The 27,705-nt window shown below is 37.6% G+C and overlaps 1 protein-coding gene across 10 annotated transcripts in view; it reads left to right on the forward strand.

Annotated features, from left to right (window-relative positions):
- The window catches only part of DGKI (diacylglycerol kinase iota), a 220,835-nt gene that overhangs the window by 138,584 nt on the left and 54,546 nt on the right, over positions 1–27,705 (forward strand). For 7 of the 10 annotated variants that reach the window (XM_088165668.1, XM_088165675.1, XM_088165670.1 and 4 more), the window contains 6 exons: positions 698–809; positions 3,780–3,979; positions 7,393–7,455; positions 14,931–15,031; positions 24,287–24,366; positions 26,236–26,280. In XM_088165668.1, the coding sequence (XP_088021794.1) occupies positions 698–809; positions 3,780–3,979; positions 7,393–7,455; positions 14,931–15,031; positions 24,287–24,366; positions 26,236–26,280 (601 nt within the window). The remainder of the gene's footprint in view (positions 1–697; positions 810–3,779; positions 3,980–7,392; positions 7,456–14,930; positions 15,032–24,286; positions 24,367–26,235; positions 26,281–27,705) is intronic. The other 3 variants (XM_014881596.2, XM_088165666.1, XM_088165673.1) reach the window with 1 other exon arrangement.

Here is a 27,705-nt window from a genome sequence, read left to right on the forward strand (position 1 = left end):
TTAAGAAAGAATGTCATAAAGATGAAACAAATATTTATTTTAATGTTTGTTTTTAATGTTTGCTTTCTTATTGAAAGTAAAAGTAATATTTTTCTCCATACACTCTAATTGTCTTGTCAGTTGTGGATTTTTCTTGCATGCACCCCACTTTGGAGACCATTGCTTTAGACATCCTCATACTTGGCTCCACAGGCACTCCCAAGCACTTAAATTTTGAGCCCTTCACTGCAAGCTTCTACTTGGTATCACCTCTCCAAAGTTCCCCCTTCTATCACTTTAAGATCACTTTTACAGCTATACTTTGATGGCAGAAAAGAGAGATGCCACTGCTGTATCTGTTCCTGCTTCTTATGTCTCCCTGCCTCATCAAACTATGCAACATTTTGCATTATTTGTGCTGTTAGAACTGCTGAGCTAGCAGGGTGAGAGGAAAGAGGGGCAAAGCAGCTTTATGGCTCAACAGCTCACCAGTAGGAACCAAAGCAAATAGGAAGAAAAGAGTGCTGTTGCTCTATGACCTATTTCCTGGTGTTTCCCCATTTTCCTCTCAGAGAGGAACCTGATAAAGTTTATGACGAATACATCTGAGGGTGTTGTATCAGCTTGGGAATAAAGAGAACAGGCCCAAAGGCTGCTAGTCAGGACCCATCAGGGCAAGCTGCTTTCTCCAAATCGTTCTCCAAACCTCTCTCTGTAGGTATTGTGCTGGCACAATGCCCTGGGGGAACCCCGGTGACCACAGAGACTTTGAGCCCCAGCGTCATGATGATGGCTACATTGAAGTCATTGGGTTCACCATGGCCTCACTGGTGAGTGCATGGGGCTGCTGACAGGCTGGGTCAGCCCCATGGGCAACACTGCAGAGTGCAAAATGCTTCTTGTTACTGAAGAACAAATGTCTTTCCTCATAGTCAGATAAAGCCAAAGCATGTTCTGCTGTTAAATGGCAAAGTCAAATTGTTCTTTTCTAATAAGAGTTATTTAATAACAAAAAGTATTACTTGCAAAATATGGCTGATTTGCACGTACAGTGCTTCAAAGTTAAATGGCAAGATTATTACAGTAAGAACAGTATGATAAGAGCATGAAGTCATTATTTTACTGTGGGATTTTTTTTTATGATCAAATAAACACTCCTTTTTCTTTTTAACTTTTGCATGTTTTGTATGTTTCAATCTATGGCATTAAAGTCTATTTTTAGGTATGGCTGGTATATAAATATGAATTATTATATAAAGTTATATGCACATACAGTTTCTGTATGCTCACCAAAAATCTTGTGAAACTTTCGTAATAGCTGTGGAAAACTTTATTACCATTTCTTGCATGAATTTTATCTCTCCTTTTTATTCTGGTAGGAAAAGGAAATTCAGCCAACAAATTTGTCAGTGCACTTTCTTTCAATGCTGTCCTTAAAGTGAACTAAAACTGAGTTACCATAAAAGCAATCTGGCTGTAAATACCCTGGTGTCCTGCTAAGGCAGTGGTCAGGCACTGTGACAGTGTCTTCAGGGGGTGCTTAAATGCAGCCAGAGCTGGCAATTATGCCCCTGCTAGCACCAACCTACCTAAGTTACTGCGGCTTGGGCTTAGTGTGGCCAGCAGAAGGCCCACAGCTGGACTTCCTGACAAGATTTTATAGCTCACACTTAGCTCCATATCTGTAGGCCTTTGTTGCTGCTGTCTCATGTAAGCTAGTTTAAAACAAAGGTGGATAAGCCTGTTTTAGCTAAACTTTCTTGTTGTGTGACCTGCCCATAGTCTATATCACTTTCAGTAAATACCCACGATAATAGTGCTTGTTTCCCTAGAGAGAAATTTAGGCAAATCTAATCTTCAAAGTAAGCAAAGAGCAGTCTTGGTCAATCTTTTCTTTAAAAGTTTGTCTGGGTTAAGGATACTTTCCTGGCTGACACAACGACTGGAGTCTTTAGCTACCTCCTTAGAACACCAGCAGCCATGCCAAAGTGTGTGGAACAACTCCAGGATAAATTCACTAGGAGCTGAACTTCAGAGCTGCAGCTCTACAGTGGGATTAGCTTTACCAGGGTCAGGGAGAAAAGTAAACAAGTCGACGGATGCTTTCCACCTAATACTCCAGAAGGTCTTTTAATCGAGAAACTCAAAAGATAGAGAGGAGCTCTGCAGTGGTTTATATATAGGCCAAAACCGGTGGGTGGGTACAAACAGCCAACCAATGGGATAACCTTAGGGGAGGAGTAAGGGGAGCAGTTTACAGAGCTAGTTCCAATGAGAGTGAAGGGGAGGAGAAAGAGGAGTGGTTTACATCAAGGTGGATACAATTTGGGGAGAAACCAACTTGGAACAACATAGGGAGGGCTTTGGAAGCAACCATTATCCAGATTATGAAACTGAAAGCTGGTGTAGCACAAACACTAACCACAACACCTGGCCTCTTTTTTTTTGTATTTTTTTTTTTTTTTTTTTTAATTTTTATTTTTATTTTTATTTTTTTTGGATGGGCTTAGTGGATTAGGGAAATAACCCAGATGAAAAATTGTATTAGCCTAGTAGATCTTGTGGAATAAATGTGAAGAGTTTTTGAAAATACTGTCAAAATTCTCTTTAGCATGTACAAACTGACAGTTTTCAGTCAAAAGAGATTTTTGTGTTTGCCACTAACACAGTTCTAGTCAATGGAAGTGGCTAGACGGATCTCAAAAGCTACCAACAATCTCAACTGGGGCTGAATTTAAGAAGTAGGGCCCTTTGAGCTGCTGTTTCTCTTTAAAGAAAGCGTAATTGGGAACTGAGGGTTTACAGGTGCACTTTGGTTGTGATGCTACAAAATAACTGTAACCCTAGATTGTATTGATATAATCCCAGTTTGCCTTGTATGTGTTTCAGATGTGCTTGTTGTACCTAAGTGGGTCTGTGAAACTGAGGGAAAGAACTGCTTTATAAAAAGTATTATTATATTATTGATAATATTGTCAATTGATCCATAATATTAAGTGCACAGGCCTTGACTTGTGTTTAGGCTGTTCTATATTGGCATTGCATTAATATGAAATTTTTTTCTGCATGAGAGATGAGTTAGTTGTCACATAATAGTCATAGTCATTAAAAAAATAAATTTTTGCCCGAACATGTCTGCCTAGAACTTGAAGGATCTGCTCATCATCTTCCTTACTTAACTTCTTTGAAATGAATTCTTAAACATGATATTTAATTGTTTGAAAAATGTCCTTATTCTTGTTCTTTTCAGCCTGTCTAATGTTGAGGTTGATTTGATGTGTAAGCTTTCATAATAAAAATTTTAAATTTATCTAATTCACATTAAGGACTATTCTGTTCAGGAAGGGGAAATAATTTTTCTGTCTCACAGATGTATCTAATTAGGGATGTTGTTTTAAAGAGCAAATAATTATTAACATTACTGTATTGTAAAAACAAACCAACCAAAACAAATTGAAAGCTTTAAGAATGAAAACAGTTATTAATTTGTGTGCACATGTGTGTGTATATATAGATCATGAGTCCTATAATGCATGTGGTTAGATATCTGTTTGTTCCCCACCACTTTTCTTTATTAAATTTTGAATATTGCTTTGCAGTTTTGGGGTGAAAACACTTTCATTGTGCTCTTTTAGAGTAGCTTAGGTATGGAATACTGTGTAATGGATGCTGTCACCAAAGTGGCATTTTGGATTGGCTAACTGCCTCAGCTATCTCTGTTCTGAGGTATCTTATTTTCCCTGCTTGGTGTGTTGTTTGTTTGTGGTTTTTTGTTTGTTTGTGTTCTTTGTGTTTTGCAGGCTGCTCTGCAGGTGGGTGGTCATGGAGAGAGGCTGCACCAGTGCCGGGAGGTGACGCTTTTGACGTACAAGTCAATCCCCATGCAAGTGGATGGCGAACCCTGTCGGTTGGCTCCCTCCCTCATCCGGATCTCCCTGAGGAACCAAGCCAACATGGTGCAGAAAAGCAAGAGGAGAACGTCTATGCCCTTGCTGAATGAGTGAGTTGCCTATGTGCATGTCCTAACGGCAGGAGGCCTGTGTGGGGCAACATATTCTGTCATGGATTTTGCATGTACTGGACTTGCAGTGCATTTGAAAAATAAATTAAAAAAAAATCACATCTTCTGAAGTCCCTTTTCACTCTATTGTAAATACTTATCTTTCTTTTACTCTTTATCTTCTGAGTTACCCCTGTCTTGCTTTTGGACTGATGTTGTATCTTTCTGTTATTTATTTATTTATTTAGAGAGGTTTCTGCAGGCTTGGCAGTGTGCCCCTTGGCTTCTGGTGGTTCTGCATATGTGTGCCATTTGCCCTTGAAGTTTTTTTGATTTAGTTTTTCAGCTTTATTGATCTGCTTTTATTAGCTGTATTGAAGACCCCATAAGAAATTGCAACAATCAAGAACTAATCAGGACATATTTCAGTCTCTGGTGTGAGCACATGCTGCCTGACAGAGTTTGTGGAGAAAGATTTGAATGTCCTGAAAGAACTATTTGTGCTTTGTAGGAAATCCTTCTCCAGTATAGAAACCCAAATAAGAAATGAGTGTTGTAAATATGACTAGAGAAAAGCTAAGAAGATTGGAAACCAGTAACTTGAGAAGAGGAATTCACAGGGCTAACATGCCTTTTCATGGTTAAACTTTCTTTACAAGAACTGCAGATATATTGTAATCAGAAGAAAGCAATAAATAGTCAAGTTTTGGCCAACGAAAGTGGCTATCCAATAAAATAATTTATATTCTTTTGTAGAGGGTATTATTGTAATACTTGTATAGGTTTTTATTGCTCCTAAAATGAGTAATGCAAGGGACTTAGCTGTTTTTCATCAAGTATTTTAAATGTGAAGCAAAACAGTATACCCCTTATCAAAAGATACTGAACTAATGGCCTAAAGTTATTAAGAATCCACATTTAATTCAAACACTCATGCACTGAGGCTTTAATATTTCTGGGGAAACAGGTGGGGAATTTTGCTGTTGCAATTGTAATGGTGAGGCAGGTTCTGTGAAGAGATGTAATACTTTTCAATAGACTAATTCATATAACTGAAAAAAAAAGGACAAGGTCTTAGGCACAGCTTTTCTCTTCAGCTATCTTGAAAGTTGTCCCCCTCACAGCTGTGTATCTAGAGAAAGATACTGCTTTACTTCAAATTTCAAATCGAGCCCTTAAGAGTTTTTTTGTCATCCCCTGGCTGTCAATTTATTAATATAATCAAAGCCACCCTGATTACTTTCAGTACATTCCTGTTCAATTAGCACTCTGTTCTCTTACTGAGACTAATGCTTTTCTCTTACTAAGACTATGTTTGCAGTAGAAGCCCATTTCTCTAATGTGCAGTTCTATTTACCTGGGAAATACCTAAGGTATACTCATCTTTCTTGGGCAGAGAATAGCAGAATCTTGACTATGGGCATCAGTGCCCAATTTCACCCAACCACAACTTCTCAGTCATCAGTGAAAGCTAAAACAAAGCAAAGGATGATCCTGGGACATCTTTTTCTGCACAGGAGACTAATGCAAATGTAAAAAGAGAATTCATAGTATTTCAAACTGATAATTAGCATGGTTAGGTTTGGATTTTTAGGTCTCAGTTTAAACTGTGGTAGGGAAATATAGATTTGTAGTATATGCCAATTGTCAAGGGGATATTCTTTGCGGTTTGGCTTGATTTAAATGTCCCATGGTGCACTAAATTGCTGTCAGAGTCCTTTGATTTGGCTATTTTGGGTATTTTTCTGCAGATCTATGTGTTGGGAAAATGCAAATGATGTGTCAGGAACTGTAGTCTTAGCTTCACATGTCTGAAACTGTGTATATATTTACATCTATTTCTATGTATATCTGTGTATGTACTCCGCTCTGAGGTGTTGAAAAGGAAGGAGAGAGGACTTGAATCTTCTAATGTGATAAAAAGTAAATGTCTTGTTAAAGGCTAAAATCTACAAAGCATATTAGTATTGTAAGATGTTCATTCAATATGATGATGATTGGTAGTATTGTACAAGTGAAGAAATTTGTAATTAAATATGTTTCTCTATTTTTTCTTAACTTGATCTCTAGTATATAACTCCTTGTTCTGTTGGAATCTCCCGGAGAGCCTTCTATTGGATTGAACATGATAGATTATGTGTTTTTTTAATGACTATCATTTGAATATTAGATTTGTGAGATAAATCGGTGGGTCCGGAGCTGTCCTTAATTACTAGACAGCCCTTCTGGAGCTCCTTGCCAGGAAAGCAATTAGAAAATTATCTTGGTCACAGAAATGTGGAGTTGTTATTATTTTCAGCTTTGATATTATTGCCACATAAGAAGTGGGAGTGAGTAGAAAAAGACTTAATTTGAAGATGTTTTACACTGTTCCTGTATTTTTTTGTCCTGATCCTCTTTTTTTAGTGGGTGTATTTTTTTTTCTCCTTGAAACACTTGGCTAAGTTCTCATTCCTGTTCTCCACTCTTGATCATGGTAGCACGTGACAGAGACAACACATAGCTCGGTTTTCTGTGACTGAGCCAAGAATGTGGTTGTTGTCAGCTATACCAAAAATTGTGAGGAATAAGAAGAGGAACTGTAGTTCAGCTTTTCCAGGAATAATTTTCTGATTAGAAACTCCTGTACAGTATACTCCCCAGTAAGTTTCAGCTAATGATCGCTTTCTGAATTGCAAAATGTATTTCGCTGTACTGACTTTTAATTTGGGTTGAGGAAGAGCATTGTGCACAATGGAAGAGAAAGAAGAGGGAAGAGCTTTTAGATAAAACATATTTGATGCATTCAAGATAAAGAAAGAGATCATTTGAATATAAACACTAGAGGTGAATTAATATTGGGAGTCACTACATATAAAATGCAAGTTTCCCTAAGGTATGAGAAAGAAGAATGAAAAGAGCAATTTGTTATTGCGGATACAAAATCTCTAGTAAGGTTTTTTTTTCTTAAACAGTAATTAGAGATGGTCAACTCTTGGAAATAATTCCATCCGTCTGGATCACAGCTTTGTTGTTCGTTTGTGTTTCTGGACCTGCTTCCAAGTCTGTTGCTCTGAAATTTTCCAATGCCTGTGGAAGAAATTCCGGGGTCCCTTGTCTTCCTTGTATATTTGTGTGCCGAGCTTGTCACTGGTCCTCACTTGTGTCTTTGGAAAGCTCCTGTGTGCCACATAGCAGTGATTTTCTCCATTCGCATGTCTTCAATTGCTCTTGACTTCCTAGTGTGAACTCAGAGATCTGCATGTCGCTTCATTCAACTTTTATGTGACACATTCCTTTTGTTTCTGTTTAAATGTTGTGTGTCTTTCTCTATCTTTCTTCTCTTCCACTCCTCTCTCTCTCACGTTTTTTTCTTGTCTGTCCTCACTGTGTACTGTTTTTCTCCTGGCCACTCATTTCCTGCTGCCTTATAGTATCCATAAAGTGCAGTCTGCTGACCTGAGGAGAGTCTCGGCTCCCCCTGATTCCTTCACTGTGTGAGTATCTCGCTTTTTTCTATTCTTTAAGTTCCACGGCCTTTTGTTATACCCTGTCATTCAGCCAAGATATAGGGCAGTAAAATCCAGTAACAAATTGGAAGAGGGAACTCAGATGACAGCATGACTGATGGGCATGGGATCTTGCCATGAAGGACTCAGTTCTGCAGTAGCCCAGTAAGGTGAGCAGGATGTCTAGTGATGGTGACCATGAGTCAGCTCCCTAGACATCCATAGCAGCAGGCACATCTGAAGTTTGATGCTGGGCACCATTCCTGGAAAGAATTGAGATGTGATCTTTTCAATTAAACACAGGAGGTTTCCTCTGAACATGAGGAAAAAATGCTTTTTACCATAAGGTTGACAGAGCACTGGCACAGATTGCCGAGAGAGGTTGTGGAATCTTCATCTTTAGTCATAATCAAACCTGCCTGCACAAAGTTCTGGACAGCCTGCTCTAGGTGGTCATGCTCGAGCAGCGGTTTGCACCAGATGACCTCCAGAGGTCTCTTCCAGCTTCAACCATTCTGTGATTCTGTGAAATTTCAGAAAGCTGCAAGTACTTCATTGTTATTTTGCAAACAAGGAAAGATTCCCAGTTTGCTGTATTCTGCTGAGAAGAATAAAGTAATGAAACCAACTTGTCTCAACAATTAAGCATCTAAATCAGCGTCTAGAAAAAAGTTGAGGTAACCCTTATTTCTTCCACAGAACATTGAGCTCTGTGTCTAGGAGAATGAGTACTATGAGTATTATTTCCAAGCTCAGGGATATCCCTTGGAAAATGACCTCCAAATTTTGATGCAGTTCATTTTAATGAGCCATTTGATATCAGTTGTCAGAATAAAGCAGGGAGAGAAAAACTTGCAAGCCCCAAACTAATTTGAAAGTCAAAGATGTTTGTATCTTAAAATCTGTAAAAATAGATTAAACATGCTGCACTAGGGCTGCCAATTAATGTGTCTGGCAAATTAAAATAAGAAACCATGAGGTAACAGGGAAATTTGATTTGGTTTATGATGGCTTTGAGATTCAAATGTTCTTTTGTTTTTTTGCTGAACAACATAGAAGCAGACTGAGTTCCAGTTAGTACTGAACAGCAGGACAGATCTTACGGAGACCTGGTGATGAATATAGCCTGTCTTAAATAAATGTCAGGATTTCTGCAGCATGAGATGCATGAGAATTTGGGGCAGCCAATTATTAGGCTCGAATAGTGTTGTTTTTCAGAGATAGTAGAACTGTACGGTCATTCTTTGCGAATGCTTATACAAGGCGTGTAAATAAATACAAGTGTTGTATTTTTGAGGAACTTTCAAAAGGAAGGTAAAGACTTGCATTTTCCTGCTGGATATTCAGAGATAAGAAGATGTACATGCGAGAGTACATTTGTTTTGTATGGTTGATACAAAGGAAAGCTGAACAAATTAAAAATTTGAAAAATAAAATGCTTGCGTAGCTTCTACAGTTCTACAAGTGGAATAAACACTGTGGGTAGTTTGTAATTATTTTTTTCAATTACAAAATCTGCATAAATGAAAATACAGATATCACTGTATTGGTAAATACTCCTTCTTTATGGAGTTTATGTGGTAGTGATTGCAGCAGAGTATGTGTATAAAACCTGTGTGAATAACAAAATGGTAACAGAAAATAATGTTTTTGCTTTTAGAGGTCCAAATTCCAAACAGAATCAACTTTCCCAGGCTGAATATGGTTACTGTCTATAAGAGGAGAGTCTAATAGAGAATAGTAGGAGGCAAGGTGTAAGGGAGAAAGTGGTAGAAAGTGAACTGTTCTTCAAATGCAGAGTTAAGGATGAAAATGCTCATAGATACCTTCTCCTTTTTTAAAGGAATTGAGTCTCATTGTTTCTTCATCAGTTTTTCCTGTTTAACATGTGAGTTTCTGAATGTGAAGCTGTCCCATGTTCTCTGGCAGCCCAGAATGCCAACCATTTCCTGGGCTGCATCTGAAGCAGTGTAGCTAACAGGGCAAGGGAGGTGGTTCTGCCTCTCTATTCTGCTCTTGTGAGACCTCACCTGCAGTGCTGCATCCAGCTTCAGGGTCCCCATCATGGGAAGGATGTTGACCTGTTGGAGTGAGTTCAGTGGAGGGCCCCCAAGGCGAATAGAAGGATTGGGCACTCTCCTATGAGGAAAGGCTGAAAGAATTTGGATTGTTCAACCTGGATAACAGAAGGCTTTGGAGAAACCTAATTGTGGCCTTCCAGTGCCTGAAGGGAGCCTCCAAGAAATATGGATGGGGACCACTTGCAAGAGCATGTAATGACAAGTGGTATCATTTCAACCTGAAAGAGTGTAGGTTTGGATTAGATATTTGGAAGCAATTCTTTATGGTGAGGCACTGGCACAGGTTGCCCAGAGAGGCTGTGGGTCCTCCATCCCTGGAGGTGTTAAAGGCCAGGTTGCATGGGGCTTTGAACAACCTCGTCTTGTGAAAGGTGTCCCTGCCCATAGCAGGGGAGTTGGAATTAAGTGATCTTTAAGGTCCCTTCCAAGCCAAAAATTCTTTAATTCTGTTTAGAGGGATTATTACTTATGGAGAACTGGCTGTGCTTGGAAAGGTAAAGTGTGACAGAACCACAGTTAGCATGCAGGAGAAGAAAAGCAAGTATCAGGGTTCTACTGGCAACACCAGCATGTGTTTGTACTTTAAGTGTCTGTGTGGGTCTAGCCTCTACAAAGCAAAGTGTGTTTTCTGAAACAGTTGTGAGACAAGAAAGTGCCAAAGAATTTACTACAATTGGGTTAACCTGATTTATCTGGGATAACAATTCTGTTCTGGTTTTGGCTGTGACATGGCTAATTTTCTCCCTAGTACCGAACTCTTTTTTTGATTTATGGCAAGAATAATGTTTTGGCTGTTGCTCAGTACTGTTTATCCCAAGTAAAGGACTTCTCAGTGTCTCACACTCTGCTCTGAGGAGCTGCGCTCAGTGCTGGTAGGGAATGAGGCCAGGTAAGCTGACACAAACTGGCCAAAGAGATGTTTCACACCAGAGAAGATCATGCCCAGTATGCAAACTGGTGGAGTTACCTGGGAGGAGTCTGGCTTCTGTTTGGGGATATGCTGCATGGTGAGCAGCTGTATCATGCATCACTTTTTTCTCTTGTGTTTGTAACTCTCTCTACCCCCCACTTGTCATTACAATAATAGTAATAATAATAATAATATACTATTTTTTCTATCATTGAATTATTATCCCATTTATGAGGGTTATCTTTTCTTTCCAATGCTTCTCCTAACCAAGGGAACTGTCCTTTGGCCCAGCATTCTATAACATGGCTGCTCATATAGCTCAGATTCCCAAATGAAGATAAAAAATGTGGTAGAGCTTATAATTTCAAGGGTATTTTTTTTTTAGGTAAAGAACTTAATAAGAGCTTTACCTTAAAAGAGTATGAGCTATTGTGAGGTACTGAAATTCATCCATAGAAGAGACTTAATGAGTCTGTTCAGTTGTGGTGGTTCTTGTGTTTTAAGTAGATAGATGCTGTCAGAAACTTTTTTTAATGTATAATTTCCAAGCTCGGTCAATGTGATCTTGAAAGTAAAGTGAATTCATTTTTCTTTTGGCTAAAGCTTTCCTCTTTCCACTTGCTCTAAACACTGGAACACTTAATTAATTTTTCATGTTTATTTCTTCTCTAGGAGACAGATAATTCATTAATCATTCATTGTCACTGCAAACATCCCCTAAAAGACTGATTTTTTTAATGCAAGTATTTGTTGTATGGGGGGAAGTACGTTTCCTTTTCAGTTTACTGAATCACTTTAAAATCTGTTTGTGTGTAGGATGGTGTAGGCTGTATTCTTAAAGATCTATCAGAAATTTGTCACTGGATTCTGTAGACTTGTTGGACTGTTTATATATTATTCCTTTCTCTGTGGAGACATGAAATGAAAGAAATGGTTCACTGGGTTCATAAATAATTGATATAGGGATTAGCGTATTTATAATTTACAAGTGTGTTTTCCCAGCTTCATACCAAGCAGGTGGGATGGCAGAAATGTAACTGGTTGCTGAGCAGGAGCAGCAGGCTTGAGCAGGACTCTGCCTGTGCTCTTCCCTGGGTAATTGGAGGCAGGACTGCGTTTCCTAGGAAAACCAGCTGTGGTCCAAGTGACCTGTCTGACTTCCTCTCACTTGTTGCTGGATGATTAATAGGGGTGAGAGGAGGAAGTAATGACTTCGTCAAAAGCTGAGTGTGTTTTCTAGCTGAAAGATCTTGGAGAAAATTCATATTTAGGTTTGTGCTCAAATGAAATAATTATAAATAAAAAACATGAACAAATAGAATGTTTTAGTTGACCTCAGTGTTTATTTACATCCTCATGGGGCAAATGACATTTAGGATTTAATTCTGTGGATTAATGTGTTTGTGGAATGAGTTCTTAATTAGATTCTTTAGGAGGTAATGGACTTCATTCAGCTGTACTTTCAAATACTTTTTGTTGACTATGTAATACACCATTTAAAAAAGTAATTGGTAAGAGGTAAGTAATTTAAGTATTTTGGGTTGAATTTAAGTGCAGCAATCTCTCCAAATTTATTTATTGCTGCTTTATGTGGAAAACTTCTCTTCCCCTCTTTGTGGTAAGAGCAAGTTGTTTTACACAGTATTCAAAGACATCTATTTCTATTAATACTGTACTACTGTTTGTGTTCAGTGAAGTTCATCATGCTGTTATTTGCTTTTACATGGATATGCTTATGTATTTAATCTTTCTGGTTTTTGCATATACTGAGTATGTCTGAACAAAGACAAATTAATCTATTTGTATAATAATATGGATTATGATGCATTGTCTATGAAGACAGCAGTAGTGTTGATAGTGGAAGTATTTTGCTCAGCTGCATTAAATAGAGTTCTGTGAATGAATGAGTTAATTAGTTTGACTGATGAGGACAATATACCCTGGTGTCCATTGCTAGTCTGATAGCACCAGAAATGAATATTCAAATAGTGAGTTTTAGAATCAAATTTGTTTTGAATAGGTAAAAAAATTTAGTGACATAACGTGTCAGCCAATGGCTATTCTAAGAGAACAAAAGGTGTTTGCAAAGAACTGATAAAGAAAACCACAGAGCTTCAGTTACTGAATAAATGTCTCCTTTGTGTATGTGTCAATACACATTTTTAGAAATGTGTTATAGTAGGACCCCAGCTGGTCTGTGGGTTAGAGAGGGTTAAGAAATGAGGATTGTTTTGAGAAGTATTTTCTGACCAAGGCTGTTGGCATGGAGACTAAGAAGAGACAAAGGAGAAAAGAAGATAACCAGAGAAAAAAAACTCCACAGCTGTGGAAAGTATTTTTAGAAGAGTTCTGGGAAGAATAGGGGTGGAGAATTTTCCACCAATTACTGCTATGTTGACTAATTGTGACCAATAAGAAATTGTAAACTATATAGAGACTATAAAAGATGGTGCAAAATTGTAATAAACAGATAGTAGCCTCCTGAAGTATAGCGCGCCTTTTGTGTGTCGCGCCTGCCTAACAATGTGTATATATGTTTACTTGTATTATGCATATGCTACTTGTGACTGGACCTGACTAAGTATATAAATTGCTACTCTGTAGAAAGGAACTCCTGGCATTGTTATTTCTGATAATAGTTTATTTTCTATAGAAAGCTACTGTTTCTAAGGTTACATTTTTTTAAGATAACTAAACTTTTCAAATGGACAAGAGGCCAAATTCTGTTTCTCTCCAGTTGTATGTTTTAGCACACAACCTACTTATGTAGTGGTTTTAGTCTGTCTTTATAAAAATGGTGTGAGAGGAGGGCAGAACAGAATATCAAACTCTGGTACTTGCCAGTTGATTGCTTTCCTACACTGGATCTGCTCCTAATTCTCCTCAGAAAATACATCATACTTTAGATGGTGTGCTTGTTGCTCCTGCAGAAGCAAAGTCAGAGATATACAATGCGCCTATATATATTAAAAAAATATACTTTTTGGAAAAGCATGGGAAATGTCCTTTTAAACATTTTCCAGTTAAAAGAGAATTTTGGAGAGTGTGTGTGTGGTTCTTGGAAGAAAAAAATATATTATAGATTTGCTCTTCATTTTAGATATTTTTCTTCCTCCAGCTCCAAGCAAAGAAAAAGATCTTGTTCACTTCTTTTCAGGTGAAAGGACTAATTTGACTCAGAAGGTGATACTGCGCATGCAATAGGTTGCCATTGGCTTCAAGCTAAGAAATAAGATTTATTTTTCTTCCTTACATGGCATTAGGTAGTGAGTGAGCATATCTACAGAAGTCAATGTTGTCTTTCTCTTCCCTTGGTGTCCAAACTCCACCCTGTTCTCACAGGTAGGTTGGAAGGGAGGCAATTAGCCAAGGTTTGGCAGATGTTGGAGTGAGGTCATCCTGTTTCCCTCTCTTTCCTCTCCTGCTTTCATGAGATATCGAGATTATTCTTTGTGATAATGAGTTTGAAATGAGGCCCATTGTGATAGGACATAAGTCTACCACTGATTAATTGATGACATTAGTGAAGAAAATTCACATTTGAAGCGGTGTTTAGAAATGAGGTAGCACAGGTAAAATTTGTGAGATGTGCCTTGTCCTTCACTAGCAGTGCAAATGCTGTAAATCAAATAGTTTAAAACTGAGACAAAGAAACAAGCAAACCCATATATTTATGATAGTACACAGCATTTTGACTTTCAAAAGGCAGTGTGTATTAGTAAATATCACTGTAGGCAGAGTCCTGTTATAAACAAGATTAAACCAGAAAACAGTCATTTGGTGAAAGCATAGAATAAGTAATCTACTTTTAACTGACTGAGTTCCTATAGGACAGACATTTACTATGTTCATTATAATGCATGGATTGTCTATCTTTCTTTAAAAGTGGAAGATGCAAGTGTGGCTAAATTGATTTGCATAGCATCCAGCTAAACTTAAGAAAAATTAAATAATAGGTTACCTTAGGGTAGAAACTAGTGTGAAATGAAAAAGAAAGCTTTTCTGGACAAATTTCTACCAATATATGAACACATAAATTTCTAAATACTGACTTATTGAGTCTTTCAATAACTGAGGTATCTAAATCAGGCTGAAATCTGTAAAAGTGAGGTTGCCACACTGTTACTTGCTTTTAAAAGTCCTCCTGGGTTCTGAGTATTAGACTCACAACTTTAGAAATCTGGTTCTTAGCCACATTTTTGTTGACTGTTTCTCAGACCTGAGATGCTGGATCAGGATACTTCAATAATGTGGTGTGGATGTTCTAATGGGCAGAGGTTATTCTGAGCGAGATGTTTCCCAAGAAGCATCTTTCCATGTTTTGAAATTCAAGTTGGCAGCTCTGTCTACTGGCTGTGGTAGGGCTCTAAGAATGTTTACAAAGTTGAACTGGAGAAGGGCAGGGTAGCTACATAGGGGTGTAAGAACTCAGAAAAAACCTTTGTCTAAGAAGCTTTCTCCTTTTCTTGCAGTCCTCATTCCATCCCAGATCGCCTGCGGATCAGAGTGAACAGGATTAATTTACAAGAATATGAGGGGCTACATTACGACAAGGAAAAACTCCGGGAAGCTTGTAAGTTGGAAAAAGCTGCTCTTGGTAGAACATTCTGTACAAATCTTACATTGATCAAAACAACGCCTACCCCAGAAATAACGACAACAAATCTCCCAACAAAGAGTCAATCATACATTTTGGGATGAGTAATGAGAGTATGCTCATCTATATGTGCATATGTACAAATGTGTTCCCTCTATATAAATAGCCTCTATAAGGATCATGTATAGACATTCTACCTGCTTTCTTATTTAACTATGTTTTGCCCTCTGCTTACTGTAAAATAAGTGTTTTTCACACAGGGTATTTTTATTCATATATTTCTGTTGATTCTGCTGGGTTTCTAGTATATGAAACTGTACCAGATTTTATGATTAGAATCACATTTCAATCTGAGTGGAAGACCATGATATATTTGATACTGAGAATGTGCGCTGACCTGGAACATGGTTCTTGCATATGTACTTGCATATTTATCTTGGGGAACAAATCTGGGTTCCCCAAACCCTTATTCTTTACCAGCCTTCAGTTTTCCATTTCAGAGAATAATCACTGTTTTGTTTCCTCATTTAATGACTTAATTACCATATTTAGGGGTAAGTCAAAAGCAGACAGTGGTTGCTTTGGCAGCATTGATGATGACAATCTGAACTTAAAAATGGAATTCCTTTCCATGGTGACACAGAGTCATTAATCAATGAGGGACAGGGCTGCTTGTGATAACAATTTAATAGTCTTGTTATGCATCTGGCTCATTATTCATAATAAATTACAAGCATGACTGTTTGTGCAACAGAGCTTCAGTTCTCTTTGCAATACAGAGTGCTCTGGTAATTACAGGATGACAATCCTTTTAATTGGTTTGCTTATCCTATTGTTAGAAGATAGTTAAATTGTTTCCATGTCACTCTTTTAGTCCCACCCCTCCTCAATCTACCATCTCCCCTTACAAGAAAAGAAATTAAATGGCTTAAATTTTAATATAAGTCTAGACAACCTTAACTGAAGTTAGTGGATTTTGGTCATATTTAAAGCAATCACAACCTTCTTCACTGGACTGAGAAAAATTTTAACAGGATCAGGATTATTCCTCACTGGAGGAGAACTTTCTTCAAGTTTAAATTCAGAGTTTGGCATTGAGTAGATTTCAGGCCACATTGAACACATTGTCAGAAACAACTTGGTTCATTTGAGGATTTCCCATCTGAGGAGACCTATCTGCATCCATCCTTACTATGGATATAAATTTTGTGTCTGTAGTTAGCATGTATTTTGTCCTTAGGAGCCATTGCATAAATGACATAAAATATACAACTTCTTACACTATTGTCACTGCAGTGGTAATTGTGTATTTATGTTGTTACCTGCCAAAATTCACAATGATAACACTATAAGAAAGTGCCACCAACTGATCTAATATCTCAGGTTTTGTAGGGATGTGATCACATATTAGGAATGGCTTAAGAAGTTATCATTCAAAAAACAGATGTTTGTTCATCAAGAGTTAAAATGACTGTTTTTGGATATTGATGGGTCATTGGTAATAAAACCCTTTTGTCTCTTTGAAGTTAATGCATGTCCACCTTGATAATATAACATAGTTGGACTGGACTATTCTCCCCAGATATTTTTTCATTGAGTGTTTTTTTCCTACCAGTCCTCTTTTAACTGTCCAGTAATGCTTGTGCATTGCTGTTAGTACTTACTGTAAGGATAAGAGAAAGCAGATATCCCCATTATCCTAAAAGAAACCAGAAAAGATACTTCACCTTAGCCTTTGCAGTAGGAATGTCCTGTGAGAGGGCATGTAACTTGCACTATGCACTGGTGGTCATAAACCTACTTCTATATTATATAACTTTAAATGCCTCTTTTACTGAGGAGTTGTTACTGAAGAGGTGCTGGTTTCCTTCAGCAGGACTGTAGCTCTTGTGTCTCACTAGATGCTTGCAGGAGTCCAAGTCTGTGTACTAGCTGAGGCTTTGGCAGAATACCTACGACTGAATCCAGAATGCTACACTTAATATATATTCTCCATCTGCAAGGATTATAAACACTTCGACCTGCCTAAATAATTTGAGAACAAAGCAGAATCTCACAGCAATCTGAACAGGAAAAGGAAGCCAGTTAATAAGGAGTTCTTCCTGAAGGAAAAATAGCAAAGAACCCATTATGGTTTTTGATTGTTACATGTCTTCGTAATACCATTTTGAAAGCTCTGACCTCAGTGTAATAACCTGGATCATTTTTACTCCCCTTGTTTGCTTGAAATACTGATTTGAATCTATCAACTAATTCACCTGAGATTGCACTTCCTGAATTAGAGGAGCTCATGATACAAACTGTTCCATGAAGATTAATCTTCACTCTGCTGGAGGTAGACACCTCATTTTGAAAGCCTCCAGAAAAATTAAAGAATGTCATTTTGTCCTTTGAAGGGCATGACTGTCCTTAGCTGATTCTCCTTCTGTTGTTTTCTGCTTTTCTTGTCAATGCAGCTGGCATTTAACCAAGATGCTGTTTGAATTGTCCCTTTCTTCCCTCCGCTTGCACCTTCTTTTTTCCTGTCAGCATCTCAGAATTATTGTGTGGGAGATGATTAATGATGGCACAGAGGATGCTTATTGATTCTTCAGTGAGGAGGGCTGAATGCTTCCATGCAGCATTTTAAGAACGGGATATATGTTGGCATTTTAGTTATGTTGTAATGTTCTTCACTGAAAATGTAGTTGTCTTTTCTAACACTTCCTTATTCATGTCCTAAGCACTTGTCACCTGAGTCACAAGCTTTACCATCTCTGGCCAATATGAGAGTTGTACATTACAATGACCATAAGTAAGATTATCTTAAGAAATGAGCTGGACTGATGTTTCTAGGTGGATAGAATTTAATTCTGCCTCTGTTGCTTTCTTATCTTGTGTGCACTCTCTGGCTTCCTGTTATAGCGGGAATGTGTGACCCAAAGTAGCACTGTGGGTTAACAATTTAGTTATTTTTAGGACAGTAAAATCTTTCTGTGTGACACCCTATTTTCTCCTTTCCAATATAACTAAGAATTTCCTGGCAGTGGAGGCATATGCAGAAACTAATTATGTTTTAAAAAAAAAGGCAACAGACAAACCAAACATAAGGTACCTAGTGACCTAGTGATCTTCAGTGCTTCTTACTTCTTCCTAGCAACACCATTTCAGATTTGCACCATAAAAAAATCAGAGAAATAACTCATCATAAGCAGTAACTGAACAGTTGTGGAATTTTTTAATAGGGTATGTCAGCCCTTACTGCCCTGAACTTGTTGTGTGTGCCCTAACCTGGAGAATAATCTTAGCTTCCTCAGTACCACTAAGATTAAGGAGGAATCATACCCAATTGCAGTGATGACAGTATCAGAAATAACTTTCAGCCCTGTATCAGCTCTGTGTTTCCCACACTTACTTTTAGGTAGAGGCAGCTGCTGTTTATGTCCTCTAGAATAAAATTACACGCTAGACTCAAAAGAAATTTTGAGAGAAAATTTAGTTTCGTGTGTATAATGATTGGACTGTCTGTAACCTAACAACCCTTTTCTGTGCAGGCTCCTTGCTCTGTGTGTGTGCATGATCCATGTTGGGATCTTAACCTCTCATTCTTGTCTCTTTGATTATCTGTAGCTAAATGTCTATAATGTGTGTGCTTCCAATATCTGTGGGTTACCTGAGGGTTTTAGAGTAATTCTAGGAGTGCTTATCAGATACATGGGGGTTCACAGAGTGACTAGCTTGTGAGTCATTGTGATATGTACAAGTACAGTGATACTGTAGCTTGCTCATACCAGAAATGAACTTAGAAGCCTTGATCTATCAAAAGCATTCTGACTCTTTAAAACGTAGGGATAGCACAAGTGAAGCTAATTTTGAGACTAGTTCATGTGATTTTGAGCAACTAGCTAAGTAAGAAGGGGTGAACACTTAGGACTTGGTATTTATATCCTGATTATGTAATATAAAAGTCATCAGGGAGCAGAAGACTTCCTGATGAGCCACAAAGGAAATGTGCTTATATTGGGAAGCAACTTTGAGCTGGATGGACTTAGATGAGGCAGGCTGTGCAGCTACAAACTTTCTCTTTCATCCTCTAAAGGATGCACCAATGGGCATTTATGTGTTAGGTGATGTGCTCTTTGGGCACCTGGTAGAAGTTCCATAAGAGACAACATTACCTTCACTCTGCTTAGAAGTCAGTACCTTGCTCCAACAACTTTGTTTTGTCTGTATGTGTTGTGTGCACATTAGCTGATTTAGGCATTTCTTCATCACAGTGGTTTCATAAGGCCTGAAACTGAGAGGGGTTGGATGGATTGCTTAAAACCTCCCAGCAAAGTGAAAGCCAGAGGATTATAAGTCCAGTAGTGAATTAAATATTGGAAATCATTATTGCCTGAGGCTGGGGGAAGGAGTAAACCCAAGCCATTGAAATTTCATATCCTGGAGTTATAGAATCATAGAATGATTTGAGTGGGAAGGGATCTTTAAAAATCATCTAATAAACCCATTGTTATGGGTAGGGACCTCTTCCACTACAGCAGGCTGCTCAAAGTCCCTGACCTTGAACTCTCCTAAGGATGGGACATCTACCACTTCTCTGGGAAGCTATTCCAATGTCTTGCCACTCTTGTTGAGAATTTCTTCCTAATATCTAATCTAAATCTATCTTGTCCTGACACATCATAGGGCATATTCAGTACACTCCTCTGCCTTTTGAGCTAGTGGGAAATTGTCATGTGCTGTCATCTTCTTTAAACTAGATGAGATGGGCAGTATTTCAAATTTATATTTGCCTTAGAGAAGTGGGGAGAAGCAAGAATGTTAAGTTCCTTTTCAAACTTTCCAGGAAATCACACTATAGTTTTTTTTCCTCATGCAGGCCTTTCTGTGAGGTGGTTCTATCCATATTCTACTTGTGTGTTTCCTTAGTTCTTTTCTGATTTGATTTCCTCTTACTTTTTCAGTCCTGGTTGTTGCCTTTGGATAACTCATCCCACACGCATCCTTCCTGCCTTAGTCTGTCTCTGCAGACCTCACTGCTCAGGTTCCTGTTCTTTTTCTTTACCCTAAATACTTATTTGTTGTTTATCCAGATCTCTGCTGTCAGCTCTTAGTCCCAATATCCATTCCCAGTTCTTCAAATTATTTTCTATAATCTGTTCTTTTTTTGTGTGGTGTTTGGCACAGGTTCCTTTGACTTGGGCAGATTTTTCCTTTTGGCAGGGTATTGGAGAAACCACTGAGAGACTGGAGGGAATGACTGCCTTTTCAAACATGGTCTGGTTTAATCTGATAAATTCAACTGTGTTTTACCTCCTTATACGTGAGGATTTTGAAAGTGGGCTGAAAAAACTAGTAACCAATGAACCTAGGGAGAATTGGGTCTTGTCAGTGTAATAAGCAGAAGGGATTGGAAGAGACACATGGCTTAGATTTGTGTGGTAAAAAAATCCTTTTGTACAAACTCAGTTTTATTAAAAGCATAGTGGCGAAAACCAAACCTCTTAAGATGTCAATATTTTATAATTCTCTACCATGAATTTTCTTCATCCTTCATATTCTTAGTATCAATGGAAGCCCCTCAGGAAAATGACATTCTTATGACATATTTAGTAGTGAGGATCCTTTATTTGTTACATTAAACATTTACAGTCCAGTGTCTCCTGAAGTATGTCAGAATTAGAATGAGTTTTCCTCCATTCCCATCTACTATGATATTCTGTCTCAAGGCTGTTTTGTTAGGGATTTGAGTGGATTAATCATGGTATTAAGATCACAAATTAAGTCCTTTCATAACAATAAACAGGAAAGTTAATTGAATTTTATAATATATGTAAGTATATTTGGGCTTCCTTCATTTGTGCCCTCAATACTATTGAAGAGTTCAATAGCTCTAGGTATTCAGCATAATGGGCACTTAATAGGTGGAAGATTTGTTTGTTGTTTATGAATTCCATAGCTAATTTCATGAGGACTTAGGAAATCAGTCCTAATCTTGCAGTTCATTAGAACATCACTCTGGCCATACTGTTGCATCTGCCCAACCCTCCTCCTGCTAATCCTTAGTTTTAGTTAGTGTTGCTAGGAACAAAAACCTTCCTGCAGTACTGGTTCAGATTATGAAGCAACTGTCTTGCCTGTCTCATTTCCTGGGGTTCTTGCACTGCTGCTCATCACAGCTGCCTGGACAAAATAATTTTTCATCATTCAGGGAGCACAAATGAACTGGGAAATGGAAGCAAGTGGCCAGAAGAGCAGACACCTCAGGAAAAAAATATCTGGCACTTGAGTGCTGTGGCTTGTCTCATGATCTGAGACTATCCCTTATTTTTGGCATATTCACATGTGTGGGCTTATCCATATATTCTCAGGAGTGGACAGTGTGTGGGTACATGGAAAATAGTTTTGTAGTGCCTGTGCTCTTAATGTGTTTGCACTCTCACCTCTCTCCTGGCATATCCACTAATCCCTGTGTCCCACAGCACAGTTCTGTACTGTCCACATCCTCATCCACACAGCAAATGTGGAGGCTCCTTTAGTCCTGGATGAAAGTGCCCACAATATACGTTGACTTGACCTTTAACTGATTTATCATAAATTAACTCATTTTGCCTCTATTGCATGGTATTGCACTATTTGTAGAATGAGAAGCAACCTCAGAGTTTCTTGAGAGAGTTGAGAAGTTTCCTCAGAGTTGTGAAGCACTTTGCAAGTCTTGACTGTGTGGTGCATTTTGATTGTTTATTGTGGTTTATGATAAAAATGAGGGCTGTGAACATTTTTCTTGCTGAAAGCCAATGAGTCTTGCAAAAGGAACCAACCAAGCAACAAACAAGCAAACAACAACAAAAATTGGAAAGCAACAGTTTAGCATATACTGTGGTGTTATCCAGTAATGACTTTAAAGGTTTTTTAAAGGCCATGAACCATATGGAATGGAACCACTTGAGACCCACCCCACACATTACCCCTTAGCTAGCCATTGACCCCAAAACCATAGATCATGCTAATTCACAAATTGTTTCCAAACAATTAAGGCAATGCTTTTCTTTTTAAGGACAAAGTCACACAAGCCCAGAGTTTCAGAATGGTTCTTTGACCAGTAAGAACCACTATGACAATTTAATTAAAGCTGTGAATCACTACTTCTTCAATCATTAGATGTGACTCGCAAAGTATCTCTACTAAGATATCTATTGCATGCTTGCTTTTTCTTTTTAGGTATTTTGGTGGATTTCTTAAGAATTACAAATTTTTTAAGATCCTTCTCTTTTGGTTTGTTGGGAATGGTGATATTTAAGGATTCCAATTTTGTTATCTATGTTGTTTTGTCAGGTCAAAACTTTAGTCCCCATTAAGTGCATAGAAGAGAGAAAAATCTGTGGTGACAATCTGTGAACCAGTGCTGTAACTCCCTAGTGCTCTCTAGCTGTTGGAGGTGTAGCCATGCCTGCTACAATTCAGTTTTTAGTGCTATAAATGAATTTAACAAACACTTCTTTCAGTAAGAGTTGGAAAGGGATCTGCTCAATTGAAACTAGATAGCCATTAAGAACTCTCTGCAAAGAGCTTAAGAGACTCCTGCCGAGGCAGGTTAAGCAATAATAAATATTAAGCAAAGAGAATCAGTCTGTAACCCAGAGCACTGGAGTGGGTGAAGCAAGTCCTGTCTGTGACCTTCCTTCTACTCCCTTGTCTCTCAGTCTCTGTTTTGTAGTGAAAGAATCTGGGAGGTCTCCACGAGCACTGTTTCCACCTGGCCCTTCTGAAAATGCGCAGGGGGATTGTCATCATTATTGGATGTCAGTGTTATTTCAGGAGATGTGTGGCCTCTTCCTTCCCGCCTATTCTTTCTTTATGTTCTTGTTCTTATTCCAGTATTTTTACCCTGCCTCCTGTTTTCCTGGGTCCATAGCTCTTCTGCTGTTCAATTTGCTTTCCAAGCACAATTCTGGCAGCATTGTTGAGCCCTGTACTGGCCTCTGAGGTCCAAAGTGATCTCGAGTGCAGTAGATGCTCCCCAGCTCTTCTCCCTGGAAGCCACTGAGCTCCTCTTTGTGCTTCAAGCCTCGGTGGACCAGAAAAATGGGAGCTCTCTTCCCCAATATCTTTTAGCACTGTCTTGCTCTCTTATCAGAATGAAGAACTTGTCAGTATTTAAATATCTCTCCCTCTTAATCAACTTCTTTTCAACAGCAGGAAGGGTTGCAGCACAATTGTGTTTTCTGTTTCTCACAAACCTTGGTGATTTTATGTTGCTGCTTGTTATCCAGTTATCAAAATTGTTTATGAGTTGATATCCTGTTCTGCTTCTGGAATATTTCATACTGAGATTTAAATATGTTTCCTGCTGCTCCCATAAATTTTTGGCCATTATTTGAATCAAGACACTTCAGGGAGAAAAAAAGAAATTCAGTGATTCACTTTCACAAAATCAGGTGCTCAAGAGTTTTCACTTGTTTTCTTATTATTTAATGAGATCTTAGTAGGTGACTCTCTTGGTGCCTTTCTTGTGGACTCACTTTTTTCTCTTTTATTGTATTATTTATTATTTCTTTTTCTTTTTCTGAATTTGTTTTGGACTCTTTTTGTTGGCAAGAACAGAATAAATGTGGGAACCTCAATCTCCTGTTATGAAAAATTTGCCCTAACCTGAAAGGTTTTGCTGTATTTTCACGAATTATCTTTTAAAATTTTTTTTTCTGTCTGACTAAATAAGAAAATATGTCAATTCTGTGTGTAGATGGAATAATGCCTGTTTCGATTTAAAAGCAGCCTTATATCAAACCAACCTGGCGTTGGAGAATTTTCCCTGAAATCAGGCAGTGACTTCCATTGCTCTAAATCTGTAGTCTTTGGATTCTGAGAATGAAATATCACTCTTATTTCAAGGTATAAAGGTGCCCCCAATAAATCTTGCTCTGGGGTATGTTTTGTTTTGTTTTACAGATAATATTTGATAATATTTGATGTTCAGATCTGAAAATTAAGTACCCGGTTTAACTGGATATGTTTTAGCTTCTTTCATGAAACCATGAAAGATGGTTGGAAATTAAATATTTGATAATTATAAATGAGTGAAACTAATGATGAATAATATGCTCTTGACTTTACATAACTGTTAAGGTTTAGAGAGTAGAAAAAATTCATGAGGATATTAAAAAAAACAAAGTTGGAAACCATTGCAACTCTGTGACAGTTCAAGAGACTTCAGTTAAAGAGGTTTTTCTTTGTTTTTCATTTTTTCAGCTATTCCCCTAGGAATCATAGTTGTACGAGGAGATTGTGACTTGGAGACTTGTCGTATGTACATTGACCGTCTACAAGAGGTGAGGCTTTTGTGAATTCAGTTATCATTTGCAAACTTATTTTATGCTTCTTTCAGTTCTGAATGCAGAGGTCAAATAATTGCAACAACCATGTATCAAGAGTATTGCAATTTGGCTACCATTGAACCCAAAATTCTAGAATTAAGATGTGATAAGTAAGTATTGAAAAATATCCCCTAAACAGGAAATTAAAAATCATACTGATTCCTTTTAAATGATAACAGAATTGAAGTGGATGAGTGTGTTTATTTCTCCTTGATTTATAAAGGAATAGTAGTACTTTCCACATACCTTGTTGAAATTACATAAGTTATGGATTAGAAAGTGTGTTATGCAAGGATAAACACTGTGGCATTTGAGTGGGTCTAATTATGCAAAAATCGTTCTCTAATACTGTCATGGAGTAATCTGAGACACCACTAAACACAGCAAATATCAAGTAGATATTTTCAAAGACACAGAAACGGGTGTTCATGCAGCTAACAATAGTTTTGTTCTTATTCTTGAATACCTTGCTTCATGAGAGTTCATTCTACAATACACCCAGGGAAATGGAGACTCCAAATGCCTCATTACCTGAATCATCTTAAGTATGATAAACTTAGTGATAAACTTTAGTTTATCCCTTTAGTGATAAACTAATGGATCTTCATTAATGTATTGTCTCTGATTTTTTTCTATCTCTTAGTGATAGCCTTCAATAATATTTGCAAGTCTGATGGAATTACATTTATAAACAATTTATATATTAACATTTATAAAAAAATATAAATTGTTGGTCTAGTTTATGTAGGAACTATGAACCTCATCTCTTCCGTTGAATTCTTTGGGAGCCATTGACTTTCCATAGATTTTGGAACTCCACACTTGCAGTCTGATTATGAAACTTAGTATCTCACTACAGGCTTTCACTTCTTTGCTTTTCAGCCAGGATTCCCTTCATCAAATGCACTTTTGGACATTCCGACCTGGAGTGTGACTATTATTATCAGACATAAAATCATATTGTAAGGTGGTGCATATTTGAAGTATCCAGTACAGAAAATTACAGTGAAATAATGATGATGATGATCTCATCAGACTGGAAATGTGATCTCACACTGAGTTCAGGCAGTTTTACATACAACTCCTGAAGAAAGCACAGCTAGATATTTTGGTTGTATTACCCATAGTAGTTACGGAAGAACTGTGTTTCTCCAACCATTTGCAGGGTTTGTACTAATTTTTCTATATGTGTGCTTGATTTGGCTCAGTCCCATTTGCTGGAAGCAGAGATGCCAAGGTTTGCATGCTGCTGGAGGACAATGGTCTGCAGGCCAGCTCTTTAGTAGACTATGTCATGTGCTATAACTATTTGACAAAATCTGTTAAAATAAATTAGATGCCTGAACTCTGTTAAATGTCGAGATCATTCTGATATGACCTTCTTGGAGTGGGGTTGTTGTAAAATAGAGAGAACTGTCAGTGGTTTCCTTTAGTGCATTAATCACTCAGAAATATTTGCAAAAGTGTCTTAAAAAGTTTTGACATATTTGTATTAATTTTGTTGCTGATATTTTAAATTTAGATAGTTCTCATAGTTCTCTTTGAACAAATAGATTTTTTTAACGTGATAAAGATACATTAGTATAATCTCTCTTTTTTTTTTTTTTTTTTACTATTTTTTGGATCAAATGCATACAAATCTAAACTTTGAGTGAGCTTTCCTTGACTTTTCTGTGGAGTTTGTTTCATATGCTTAAAACCAGTGAAAAATATTTGCAAAATTATTTATGTTTGCCCAACCACTTCAGATAGTAGGACTAAAAACAGCTCTTGTTGTTGCTTTAATCTTTTTCATCACTGCCATGTCTTTCATTCTCCTGCTAGGACCTACAGTCAGTAACATCTGCTACACAGAGAGTTCATTACCAGGTAAGATATGCTTTCCTTTTAGTATCAGAACAGAAAGGGGCTTAAAAATGGGAATGATATTCTGTATTTGAACCCATATGTTCTTGGGTGAAAGAACCATAAGTTAGATGAATTTCTAATTATCTGATTACTGTATTTACCTTTAAAGATTGGAAGCTAATTCTGCTTTCTCTTGGACAAGTTTTATGGAATCACCTTTGAAATTAGTGGAGAATGATGACGTGAGTGAAATTGCAACAGCAGTGTTTTCCATATTGAAGTGAATGAGAAAATGTGTCCTGTAGGACAGATGAAAAAAGTAGAACTGTTTCTCTGTCTGAGAAACTTAACAATGACATGTTGTATTGCATAGCTGTTGTAATAAAGTCTATCACTGAGGAAAAAAACAGTGCTTTAGCAGGCCCAACCTCTTAATAATTTTGTACAGGACAGTCATCCACCTTTACTTTACATAATCTTCAGGGTAAATTTTTAGTCCATCCTAAGCACGTGTATTTTCTTCATGAGATCAATAGGTTTTAGTTTAGGAGGATAGTTCTTAAAATTGGTCTCTTCTTGTTTTGCAATTTTATTCTACAATTTATGCAATACAGAATTTGTCCTTTCAGTTGGAAGTATCATTCAAGAACGCATATTTCTCTCAGTAAAACAATTAATTGAAGGGTGTGTAAATTGGAAGTAAACTGAGACTAACTCTACTGGCTCCTGAAATTATCTGATATTAGCATGGAGACTTGCACAAACTATGGTCAGTTGACACAGTGCTTAGAGTTACAGGACAAGTTTGCATGGTGTTGATAGGATTTTCCTAGAAAAAACAATGCAAGTCTTGTTGGATCAGCAGGAATGAATTCCTGCAGGAACCAATTGTGGTGAAATTGCAGATACTTTTTGGGGGGTTTTTGGGGGTTAATGATTACTTGGGTGATACAGAATTCCAGTTTCACAAGAATGCCTATAGATGCACTGACTGCAGACAATATAAGAAAATGCAATTTGGCATGTTTTCCTTGAGTTGCCTTCTTTATATCAGTTCATGGTTTGTTTCTTTCTTTCCCTATCCAATGCTAACTTCATATTCTTGACATTTCCATCGAACTCAGTTTTAGAACAGTGTTAGTGTCTAGAAAATAAACCAGCCTGTATGAGGCTGTTCCACTCATTATAAATTAACCTAAGTGGCTGCTGACTGCTCCATGTGTAGGAAACTGCCTGAGGTAAAATGAAGAGATAAATCTGTATATATGGAGAGATGCACAATAGAGTATGAAATGTCAGAAATCAGCTCCATACTTGGCTCTAACCTCTGCAGTTACAGCAGTATATAAATTAGTTGCCTACTCATCTTTAGTGCACAACAGTGTGAAATCCCTAACACACCATTCACTTTTTATGATGCTACATTTTAAATGCACCCCTCTGTGT

The sequence above is a fragment of the Sturnus vulgaris genome, chromosome 5 (assembly GCF_052056855.1).
Source record: "Sturnus vulgaris isolate bStuVul1 chromosome 5, bStuVul1.hap1, whole genome shotgun sequence".
Taxonomy (NCBI): domain Eukaryota; kingdom Metazoa; phylum Chordata; class Aves; order Passeriformes; family Sturnidae; genus Sturnus; species Sturnus vulgaris.